Raw genomic sequence first — 12,779 nt, 5'->3', positions numbered from 1 at the left:
AATCAGCAGCGTGATTCAATAGCGTAGAGAAACCCAGGGGCGCGGGAACTCCTTTTAGACGGGGGGGGGGGGGGAGGTCACACCATGATAGAGATCAACCTAGGATCCCCCAAATATAGTTTTCTCGCCGGTTTTAGGGCACTTATTTTTCATCCCTTGGCTTTATCAACAAAAAAAGAAAACATTTGCAAAAAGGAGCGGTATTCTGTCTGAAAGTTGTGGGGGCACCGCCCGCACGGCCCCAGAGTTGGGGGGGGGGGGCAAGCTGCCACCACTGCCCCCTCCCCCCGGTTCCCGCGCTTATGGAGAAACTACCGGGTTTACTAGCTTCCTTCATAAAGTGTCGTCATGTCTTATCGTCACCCGAGAAGGTCTTATTGCATAAATATCGATTGAGCTGTCAAGTTAACAAACTTGCTGTGGCAGCCTGACCTGACATGACCCCGCGACTTTTCATTCACGGAATATTCGCAATAAATTTTTTAGGAAAACTCACTGAGTTTTCGTTGAAAAAAAAAAAACTTGTTTTGTTTCGTAATTGTACAAGAAGCATATGAGGGACCTTTTTGTCCCTTCCTGCGAAACGGTAAAAGACTTATTTCGGTCACAGCTCAGGCCAATCTTTAAGGGTCAGTCGGGTCACTTATTTCTTAAAAGGGTCCTTACGGCATCCAAGGACCAATTCCGGCTTTTGAGTGCGCCACATCAGCATTTGATGCTACGACAGATGTCGAAATCTGAATATATGTTATCAGGCCGTATGAAAATTCAGTCCGTTTGCAAACGGCCTGGCCCAGTCAGGCCATATGAAACTACCTGAAAACACCGGCCGTTTGCAAACTATGACCTGAAATATCAGACCGTTTGAAAACGACCTAGTTAGTTTCGGCCTAGCGGATCCAGGGGGGCCACGGGGTCATGCCCCCAAGCCTGAAAGGGGAACAACATATATTTTTTGTCCCCAAAAACACTTAAGAAAAATGAATGTGAGAAGGGCGTAGTAGGTAGAGAGAAAATACCGTATCATTAAAAATCTGTGAGCTTGATAAAAGTGTTGGTCTTGTCTTCACCCAAGAAATTCTTATTGGACACTTTAACCATGGATGAAAGAACCTTCATCCCCTGGTTCTCCTTCATCCATGCTTTAACACTCGATCGACGTGTGAAGTTATCGTGTAAGGTATCATGAAGCCGATCGCGACGAAACTTTAGTACCCTCATGGTGACAAAGTCTGAAAATTTCATGACCCTGACCCAAGTGAACTTTGACTTGTGGCCTATTTCTCGAGACTGTTTGGCCATGTTGGAGGCCATGTTTGGCCGGAATAGCGATTCGGCGTATGTCGGCTCACATTATCCGCGCTTTTATAGTCTTTTCGTGGTTTAAAACGCTCAAACATGTGATATGATGTTGCTCCCACGCATTGGCGGATGCCAATGTCACCTTACGGTCGTCAGGTCATTGACCTTTGATGACCTCGGTGCACTTTTCCGAGTTTAACATGTTTCTAGGATAGTTTCGTTTAGCTGATTTTGAATTTAGCATTTTGCAGCCATTTGAACATTTACGAAGTAGTTTTGATGCCTTCGTATCATGTTACGTAGCTGCCAGTGTAGTGGACACCTGCTATACGGACGCCCATAAGTAGGTACTCCTACTGGTTGATCTGACCTGACCTGCCCCGACATGGTCTAAACGCATGAAGACATTATCTATGATCCAAACTAACATGAAATTTGTGATCAGCACAAAAAAAACGTATTACAGCCTTACTTTAGGAGGTTCTGACAGGTCCTGATTTTCCCGTCTTTTGGGTCTGTGACCTGACCTGGGCGGTGTTTCACGGCACGCTGCCAGCCGCTGCCAGCGCTGATGGCACTTTTGGTTTCAATGGAGACATCAACAAGCCTATACCCACAACACTACCGAAGGCTGACCTTAGCTCGCGGAATGCGCTGTCAGCGGCTGTCAGCACGACCGTGAAACACCGCCCTGGAAGGTCAACCAATGACCAAGGACCTTAAAATCGGGTATCATCGGCTTCGTCTCGTCACTCACGGGCAACACGCCTGTTTTTTTTCCGCGAGCTCTAGCTTAATCAGGGGCCGAACGGCAGGGGGTCCAACCGACACCTCCCAGCCTGCGAAGGCTGCGCCACGCACCGACCCGGAGCGGGCTAATTGATCGACAAAAGCAATTTGAAGTGTTTTCAAAGTAATATTTAGGCTCGGGTTGGGTGGGCTACCATTTCTATATTTTTTATTTTTAGTTAAAAAAAAATATCGTTTCAGGGCTGTGACGAAAAAATAAGTGGCCTAAATCCGATGAGAAAACAGGATTTGGGGTACCCTAGGTTTGGTTACTTGCAGGAGTTGGCCCCCCCCCCCAAAACGCAAGTCTGGATCCGCCAGTGATGTTGGTCATATCAACAACGAACAAAAAGGCCGGGGGACGAGGGGGCGGGGGTGTGGATAATTTATTTAAGGTACCTAACCGGTTATCAAAGCATTTGATGTGTCTAAAAAGTGGAAGAAAGTGCATGAGCAGAGTAAATCACAGAATACGCGGAATAATGCTGAGTAGAAGTGTCGGACAGGGAACGAGGGACCTCACGGAACATGACAATGTTACTTCAGAACCATATTGATCAAGCCCCGTCTCATTAAGACAAAGGGTGGAGTATGGACGGTAAGAAAAGACGTCAAGAAAATATAACACTTCACACACGACAGAGCAAATCACACTACAAACGAACACACGAGACATTTCCACTAAAAAAGAATCCGCCGAACGCGCTCAAATATAAAGCCCAACAGAGCAGCTCTGTTAGAGAAAACCCGGCGCTTGACTTTATTGCCATGAACTTAGGACGTCAGTCACGGGAAAGGGCGGACGTTAGTTCCAGCGACTCTTCCAAACGACCGAACTGCACCGAAGTTATGAGATGTTTGTACTCCACGCATTCTAGCCGTTGAATCGTGACATGTCAGGCATCCATGACGTCCTCAAACGCCGAATGCCGTCACTAAAACCCTTCGTGACTGACTGTGCGTGTAGTGTCCTGTGTCGTGGTGGAATCATCAATATAAATCCACCTTTCTGGCTACTTCGACGGCCAAGTTCTGGACTATTCCAATTTCAGCATCCTTGACGGTGGAAACCCATCCAATATTTCGCATTGCTGTCAATCAAGCAGAAACCACAGCCGATACACATAACCGAACCAAAGAAGTTCCAAATCAACGCATGACAAGTCCGCCATCCTGTCACGTCAGCTCAAACCTCATCCATTCAGATCCTCTCCATCATCGAGCGTGACCACCACACCCAGCGTCCGGTCGCCGGCGGCCGGCAGGTCAGAGGTCACCACTCACACGACGCCCCGTGACCTCGCGGGACGAGCGGTCATCGTTTACCGGTCACCACACAAAGGCCACCCCTGTCCACACAGCACACGACAGTGCCCCGTGTGGACGTCGGGCGGGCTCCCCTGTCAGTGCCGAGAACCGCAAAACAGACTGAGCGATCGGCGCCGACAGGCGAGCGAGACTGACACGGGACGGGACCTTCGGAGAGATGTCAACAGACCGATCGCCGACGGATAACGTCGGCTACAGTCGCAGGGCGGAGAGGCGGCCCGCAGACGCGCGCACGCAGACGTAAAGAAAAACAACGAGAATGCCTCGGCGAACTGGAATGGAGCTACGAGACGTGAGAAAGATGCACGAACACATAGGACGACACAGAAGGTTGACATGAGGCATGCATGAACAGCTTCCACAAGAATGAATAAATGCCACTGTGTATGCTCCAAACAGGCTGCTGAAAAAAAAAAACAGAAAGATCTGAAACTCTTAGGTGAAGCTTTTGCACAAAAATGCATGAGCTGGCATCCTATCACCAATCTCTCGTGAGCAGTTATTCCCAAGCAAGATATCGAGCAATTCCAACCTTCCTCACCTCCTCGCCCGGCGATGAGGCCTCTCACAGGTCCCCGATCATATCTCGCCACATTCCCCATTAATGAGGCGATCAGAGATGCGTCGAACTATGCCAAAAGACGTGATAGGCGGCAGATCTGGAATGACTCGGGCGATTCGAGCTCATTTGGTAGCGATACGCAACGCTAGCCCAGGTGAACGTTTCGGGGCAGTAACAGAGACATAATCCGTAATCTTGCATGATCCCATTAGACAAATATTTCAATCGGGGTGCATTTTGGAGATGGATAGATATGTGCGAACTTCAGAAGCCACACAACCCGAGAGTGCTAGGACGAAATCGGATGGTATTTTGTCACCCTTCGCGCCAGAGCTACATCCTCTCAACAGAGGGGCTGATCCCAAGATCCGGCTTAGCACTCGGCCGTTAGCTGAGTTTTACTACTGGCTTCCCCGGAGGCCACAACCGAGTGTCAATCGGACAATCCGCTTCAGCCGCTGTTCATGGCCATGTTTTCAATCCCACTTTTTAGCTAGTGACTTGGGTTTCGCCACCCAAGAACTCCAGAGCCTAAAATTGAGCAATGTTTGAGTTGCTGTGATGCAAGCTCAAATTTGGGCTGAGGTCGCATAGCTAGAAGATGCACCATACGAAAGACGACATTAAAGGGACCCTCCCACCTTCAAAAAAGTTTATGAATTGGCATGAAAGTGATGTCGCTCGGTTCAGAAAGAGCGAAAACGAATATCTACCAAATTTCACCGAAAAATATTCACCGGTTTTCAAGATATTAGACTTTTACTTTTGTTTACTTTTTTGGGATCTCCGCTGTTTCTAGCGACTTTATTTTAGAAGTGCGGCGTTTGCGGCAGATGTTGCGCGCAAATAGCATATACCACCGCGTGCTACAAAACGTTTTAGTCAAACATTTAAAAATCGTTAGATATTTGCGCTGACGTCACACATTCAGAGGGGTATTCCTAAGCATTAGCCCCTCTGAATCAAAATGCTGCAATTTTGAAATTCAATATTTCCGATTTAAGGCATTTCTCGATGTTGTGAGTGCCGAAACCGGTAATTGTGAGCCAGGGACCCCATTTTGGCTATCTCAACTCAAATCTAATGTTAAGGTGGGAGGGTCCCTTTAAAAGGAATAGTGTTGAAGTAACACAGTCGTGAAAGGACAGGCCAACCCTGACTCACTACGAATCCGGTTGACCTACATATTGACCAAGTTCCGGCAAGAAACTCGCCAACTCCAGCCCATCTACTCCTGTCAGTCTCCCATGTCCTGTTCCGTTCCGTTTCTTCCATATACCATTCCATTCCATGTCGTGCACGACGCAACGCGCGCCCAGAATCGGTGGCGACGGGACTACTGCGGAAGCCATCTAGAGCATTGATCAAACTCGGCTTTCCTCCGAGGCCACCTGGGGGAGGGGGAGGGGAGAGGGGTGCTGACGAGGACGCACGCGCCCGTCGCAGGTCCCATCGGCCGCGACGGTTGGGGCGTGCCACCGCGGCAGCCGGCGGCACGACAGCAGCTGGAAGCGACCGCACCGGCACCGCCCATGTAATATTCACACCGGCGCCGGCGGCAGGGGAGCCGGCGGTACGGAATGGTTTTCTGTTTGTCCTCACAGGGCTGAGGACTTAATTAGAAATGGATATATAGTAATTTCCTAGACGATGAAGAAATGAGACGTCATTCCAAGAAAACCTGCGAGCTAATTCCTAAACAGGACCTAGATGAGCTTTCAGCTTACTAATGTAAATAATATCTGGAAAGGAAGATAATGCAAGAGCGCTGTTGGGCACGGATTGTGCCACTCCGACACTGATTGTATCTCTGTCCGTCCATCTGCCCGTTGGTCCGTCCGTTCGCGGGTCCCCGGCGCCCTCTCTGATGTATGTGCGGCGGCGCGGCCGAACAATGGACCACCGCCTGCCCACCGGGCCAGACCGGACTGCCGTCTCAGACACAATGGACGGGACACGTGGTCGCTGACCGCCGACCGACCACCGCCGACCGACCTCTGACCCGCGCTGACACCGCTGACCCGGCGCTGACCAGCGGTCACTGACCACGGCTTCCGTCAGCTCAGCGCGTAGGCAGCGCACACTGACAAGTCAGCGCTGGTGGACGAACTGTTTGTCTAGAGGACTATGTCCGTGGCGGACGACCGTGGATGGGAGGTGGACACGAGCAGCCGCAATATGTGGAGAGAGGTGGACAGCAGTGGCCAGCTGTGGACAGGATGTGGACGCCCCGGCCGCTGTCCACACTGGACGGATGAGCTGCCGGAGCGTCCCATCCGACCATTGTTTGGCGGCCGGCGCGCCGGGGCGGCACCGTTAGATCGAGGGCGGGGCGGGGCGGGGGGCGGGGTGCCGAGGGGCGGGGCGGGGCGTGGTATCCGGTCCTGGCCCCGCCGGACACGGCGTAGCACTGCTGGCGGACCAGTGCCTGCCTTCTATTTTACACAGTCACACGGAGTTGAACGGCATATTGGAAGGCTTCTTCCAAACCCGACGTGCAGATAATATCACGACGTTTACCGTTATGATTTCGGTTTGTTATCGGACACTAAAACGGTACATAACAGTAAGCAAGATAGGCCGACTAAAATTTTCCATGAATATTCTGCTTTAACGGAATCCGTGAAGAAAAGGGCACGCCCAAAATAGTCAGCATAGCCAAGTATAGCAAATGTAGCCAAACAAAAGCGACAATCGCACCATGCATCAAAAGTGAAAACAGAAAGTGCCACGTCTGTCCTCCAATCGACGTCATGATCGCACTACTTAGCTCCGGCTCGGCCAAATCAACACGGGTAAAACACCGGGCTTATCGTCCGGCGCCGGCGCCGGGCCGGTTTTTCGGGTCCATTTTCATCGCCGGCCGGTTTGGTAGGAGTGCCGACCGGTCCCGCCCTGTCCTGCCCCTCTCCCCCCCCCCCCTTCTGGACCTCACGCACAGCGCGACAGCGCGGCCACGGCACGTCTGCACGCGGCAGCCACCGGCGACAACGGTGAAACCCAGAAACGAAAGCGAAACGGCTGCCCCCGACCAGGAAACGGGTGACCTCCGTCGCGGCGGTCGGCGAAACGCGGCGTGGTGCGGCGCGGCGCGGCGGTAGCGGCGCGGGCGGCGCCGGGTCGAACACCAGGGGCGTGGGGAGAGGGGCACCGGTGTCGCCCATCGCTGCGCTCGGCTTTCACTGGTAATTATCCACGCCGCGGGCGCAATAACGACCTGATGCCACGGCTGATCGCGCTCAACAAACCGCAGGGCATGTGGTACAAATCGGCCGAACAGACGAGCACACACTGAAAACAATTTCACCCAAAACTGGCGAGTAAACCGGTGCCTCGCGGGTACCCCTATCCGCAACCATTTTTAACCACCCTCCCAGGAGTCAATTTAGGACATAACACTTTCGCAATTCACTCTGGAGAGTAGTAACCCTCCACGACTATTCGCGCACCAGTGGCTCGCGACCCCTCCATCGAAAGGTATTCATCGACGCCTACCTGGCAGCAGCGCCCCACAAACCCCTAGGAGATGGGGTTACCCTCCACGTCTACCCTTCGCCGAACAAGTCACGAGGGCCAAAAAAAACTCTCACACTTGACCATATTTGCGGGAAAATATCTATATTATAGCAATCTCACACCTAGAAAACATCGGTGAGAAAGTTTCACATCGGTGGGAAAGGTCAAATCGAATTCCCATAGAAATTTCGACATGACTCAGTCACCGGCAGTCATGCAAACCGCCCGAAATCAAGAAGATGTGTCGCCGCTGCTTTCGTGACCTATATAAGAATCAAAATGGTCTCACTTGGTAGTTTCGGAAGAAAAGGCGTTGCCAATCGTCCCGTGATGAATATTGCAGAGGTTTTAAAGATGCACCCTAACAATTGTACTTTCGCCCCCACTTGGAAACCGCCAAACAATGTGCCAACATATCATTGGTTTAAAAAAAAAGTTAAAAAATTGTTGTAATTCAAAACTGTATGAGACAACGCCATCTAGCTGTAACAGTAGATCCAACTCCTTCAGGGCAGGTTATGTTAAGGTTCGCCATCCACGGATACGCGTTTACGATACCTCGAGTAGTTCCAACTCTTTCAGTGAGGGCTGTGCCAATGACTCGACACCCGCGGGGACAATATCCGGTGCTGGGTAGCTACCTTGCTGCAAAATGTGGGTACAGTGCATATTTACGAGTAATAAGGCAGGCAAGTCTGCTTACCCTCTAACTAGAATCTGGACATGGCGAGTTAATACACATATACCACCCGCAGAGCAACGCTTAATTCGCCAGCTTCGGGTGAATTTGTTTTCAGTGCAGGTGCTGGAGGGCTGATACTCAGAGAGTCGCTGGGGTACGGCGAACAGCGGATAGAGCAGCTTCGAGTCTACTCGGGACCTAAGAGGACCTTGACTCTGACGTTTGACGAAGTAACTTGACGGTTTAAGTTGGAAAACTATAAGCGCCAAGAGTTTCGTAACCGAGTCATGTCGTTACAACCTATATGGCACCGCAATACAGGTGACCGAGTTGATTTACCTGCCTGCCATATAATCTAACCGTTCGTCGTTCAAAGTTCAATGGGCCATTAAGATAAACGCCGCCCAAATGACTTCCTGGATGAGTTCCTTGGCGGCCGGCGGAGGCAAATTAGTACCTGACCGGGGATTCCTCCGGATAATTAAACTCGTTCCAAGTGTCGCAGCACAATACCGTGAGAATGTCACGCGGAGGACAAAGCTGGTCTGGACCGGTGCAGTCCCGCCCTGTCGCCGTCCCTCTGAGGTCAGAGTGTATGATGGCGGTGACAGTGTGTCACGCGGGCGGTATTCTCTCGGACTAGGCACCGTTAGAGCTCTGAGAGGCGATACCTGGCACGGCACAGGCGCCGATGCGAGCTGTGGTGGGTGACCGGGGTCCGTCCGAGCTGCCACGATCGCCGAGCTTAGCCCGTGCGTGCGTCACGGCCTCTAGATAATCCAAGCAAATCCTCACTTCACATAGGGAAACCGGAACTGGCTTACCGACATCCTAAATCAACAGCCAAATCACAAGGTTCGACACCGCCCGACCGTTTTTTTTTTCGAAGTAGCTCGTCTTTGTCCTAGTGCTAACCTAGATTCGCCCGTTTTAATCCCATAACACCACTGGATGTTCACCCTACGCCTAACTGTTCAATCACCCTAGTAAGCTATAAACTAACGGCTAATTTTTCAGTAAGCCCCAACATCACACCTATACGGTGTCAGTAAGTATAAGCATGACGTGCGCTCGCCCGACCGGGTAAAGTAGCGGACGGAGCGATAGTCGATAAAAGAAGACAGGAGACCGACCCTGGCTGCCGCTCTGACGAGTAACGGTGCGTCTCTGATGGCGGCGCTGACTGATCGGCGTCATTAGAGGCTTCCCGGAGCGCGGCGACCGACGCGCGAGTGGTGTGTCGACCTGGGACTACGGGTCCGGGACAGGTTGGGTTGGAGTTCGGACACACCATGGTGCCAGCCGGAATGGAGCATGGGGTCTGAGCGGCGATGGGACTCATCAATGGACGTGGATTCGAGAGAAACGGAACGAAAACTGGAGAGCGTCGCCTACTGACGTCAAAACACCATTGTAACCTTGCGATAGCGATAAGAGCAAGAACAATTGTCATAAAATAGGGGTAGTTAGATAAGAGCAGCTCGACTGTGAACCCAATCATGCGAAATCCATCATACGTCAGGAATACGGTGTAATTGGACTCACCTTACAAATAGAGTGTGCCGACCTTCTTTTGACTATTAAACTTGTTGTTGAGCATGACTGTTGAATTCCGCCGCTTGTAGACGCCCGGCTCCAGTTTGACGGTCCTCTCCTGGTCACCTGCTACACTAGGCTTCACGTACATCTCGACGGCCGGCGCCAGTTTGTTGGTGGCGTCCCAGAGGAGATTCGACATGGACTTGGGCCGGCCGAGCTTCTTGGACTTCTTCTCGGGCAGCTTGGCCTTGATGACGGCCGAGTCGCCGGAGTCTCCGGACGTCTTACCGCCTGAATTACTCGAGTTGAGCGTGTCAACGTCCATCGCGAGGTTGTTGAGTGACTTATAGCGTATGTTGAAGATGGGCGAGGGACCGGTCGACTGCGCCGAGCCAGTCAGAGGGTAGTACACCCCGCTGTTCTTCAGCGGTGACGCGCTCTTGTGCCGAAAGAAGCGCGGCTTCGGCTTGGCGTTACCGCTCTTGGCAAACAGTTTTATTGACTGTTTGTTCTCATCCTTGGCCATGCTCTTCTTCTGCGGTTTGGACGGCTCACGGGTGCGTTTCTCGGCCACGCGCCGGTCACGGGGAGCTGACCGGGCGCCCACGCGCTCCAGACTCGCCACAAACACACCGGGGTGTCTCACCTCGCCACTCACCGGCCGCGACGGCGGGTGAGACGAACGCTGCGCGCCCGGCGGCGAGTGCGGCGAGGGGTGGCCCGACCTCCGCGAGGGGATGGTCTCGATGGGCGGCGGCTCTGGAGGGCTGTCGGCCGCCGCCGCAGGCTCCGGGTCGGAGCGCCGCTCTGACGCGCCGCCTCCCATCACCGTCTGTCGCAGGCCGCGCGGCAGCGGCGCGAATCCTCGCACGTAGTCGTAGATCTGGTCGATCTCGTCGTACTCGTCAGTCGGCTCGCCGCTGTGTCGGCTCGTGATACGCGACATGGGTGAGGTCATGGAGCGACGGTAGCCGCGCGGCCGCGGCGCGCGCCCCTTGGAGTCGGGTCGCGGCTCGGGCGGCAGGGTCAGGTCGAACGGCTGGATCCTGTCTGCGACCTCCGCCCAGGCGGCCTCGGCGCGCTCCCGCAGCCGGCCGAACTCGGCCAGTCCCAGCAGCTGCTCCGTGTTGGTGGCCGTGTGCACCCGCAGCGGCGCCGTCGGCGGCAGCGGCAGCGGCGCGCCGTCCCTGGACAGAGCTGAGGCGACCACCATGTCCTCGTCGAAGGTGGTGTGGAGCCGCAGCTCGGGAGCGAACGGCGGCACCCCGCTGCCGAGCCGCGTCAGCTCCGGCGCCCGGCCGCTGATCATCCTCACGTTGAGCGGCAGCCGCTTGTTGAGCAGATTAGCCACGCTATGCACACCACTGATGTTTTCTTCTTTGGCCACGGCGCTGAAGCGCACACGCTGCTCGTGAGGCAAGTAGACGTTCTCGCCACTGGCGTCGAAGCAGCGTAGGAAACGCGACTGGCCGCGGCCGCGGGGTCTCACCACCTCTCCAACCAGCACCAGCGTCTCACCGCTCTGAATGGTGCGCGATCGGTCCGTGATCGTCTCCACATTGTCCGACTTGGAGACGTACGCCTTACAGCTATCGCGCGCGATACAGGAGTCGGGAAAACGGCGCACCAACTCAGCGACACTCTCGATCGCGCGCACGGAGCGACCCTCCTCAGAGAGGATCTCAAACAGACCTTCGAACGAGTCCGGCACGAGCAGTTTGGGGCCGAGCGGCGCCAGTCGGCGACTATCCTTGAACTTCACCGACTGGGCGAGCAGGCGGCGCCGGCGGCCGGCTGAAGTGAGCAGCAGCGCGCCGCCGGGCGCCGCGCTCAGGTACTGGCCCTTGGCCACTTTGACCAGCAGCGGCGCCGGCTGGCGTTTGAGCAGCTCGCGCAGCGGCTCTGTCTCTTCTGACCAGGTCACCTGGCCGAGCACAGTGGCCGCGTCTGAGGCCATGGCCGCCCGCTTGATGCGCCGACTCAGCCGGCGGACGAACGCGCCGACCGCGCCGTCTGTGGGCAGGAGACACGGGTGTCAGGTCAGGTCACGGCAGGTCACAGCGCGCCGACCGCGCCGTCTACGGAGGAAGCGGACACAGAGCCAGGTCAGGCCAGGCCAGGTCACGTCACGGTAAGTAGCCGCACACAACAAGTCACAACACTGGTCATGACAAAACGGATGACGGTAAGGCACACAACAAACGTAATTACAATTACATAATCAGAAGGCAGCACCATATCAGGCATGCGATAAGCCACCTGACGTTGGTAAAACCTCGGTCACCAAAGCTTCAAAATGCAGCGTCATGTGACTTTTCGGAGCCACATGATTAGCAGCATTCAGCTCACAATGGAAAACACGGACATTACATCAACGGACAGACCACGGACGCCACAAAAAGAAGCAGCAGGCGGTCATCACCTCACGTCAGTCACTGCCACCGTCAATCACTTCACGTCAGTAGCGACCACCGTCCGTTCGCCAAATTGTTTAGTCCCTCGCTGATGGCTACACAAACAGACCGCAGGGGAAGATGTGGACCGTCGCACACTGCTGTGACAACTGCAGCAACCCGGACGCACAGATAGGTCCGGCCAGATAGTATGGTCGGTTGGGCAGGCAAGGGGGCTGGTCAACAGCGATAGGTAGTAACGTGTTAGTGGTCGGCGCGATAGCGGATAAGTCAACAGGGGCTGATAACCTTCAACGCACGGATAAAATTAGCTCGAGCTAAACTAGGATAACAGGTGCTTTTAACTCATGTTGGGGTGGGGGGGGGGGGGGGAGGGGATACTCAACATCCCAATTGTTCTACACACTAGACTTGAAAACTATGATGATAATCATGACATTCAATAATGCGATATGCTATCAAATCTGAGATGAGGTGATCCGTGAAGAGAGCCTTTCAAGGTTTCACTGCAGGCCATTCAGTCTTCTGAGAGAGGCACGATAACCCGGTAGCCTAAAACAGCCCGCTTTCTCGGCCGCTGGCACCTGTGATGACGGCTCCGATATTTGCCGACCGGAGCGGGGCGATAGGACGGTTGCAGAGTGGC

The 12,779-nt window shown here is 53.9% G+C and overlaps 1 protein-coding gene across 1 annotated transcript in view; it reads right to left on the bottom strand.

Annotated features, from left to right (window-relative positions):
* The window catches only part of LOC122384008, a 28,709-nt gene that overhangs the window by 2,729 nt on the left and 13,201 nt on the right, over positions 1-12,779 (bottom strand). The window contains exon 2 of the mRNA XM_043370946.1: positions 9,726-11,732. Within this exon, the coding sequence (XP_043226881.1) occupies positions 9,727-11,732 (2,006 nt within the window). The 3' untranslated portion in view covers position 9,726. The remainder of the gene's footprint in view (positions 1-9,725; positions 11,733-12,779) is intronic.

The sequence above is a fragment of the Amphibalanus amphitrite genome, unplaced genomic scaffold (genome assembly GCF_019059575.1).
Source record: "Amphibalanus amphitrite isolate SeventyFive unplaced genomic scaffold, NRLGWU_Aamphi_draft 000014F_arrow, whole genome shotgun sequence".
Classification (NCBI taxonomy): domain Eukaryota; kingdom Metazoa; phylum Arthropoda; class Thecostraca; order Balanomorpha; family Balanidae; genus Amphibalanus; species Amphibalanus amphitrite.
This window is presented reverse-complemented; position numbering and strand designations above follow the sequence as displayed.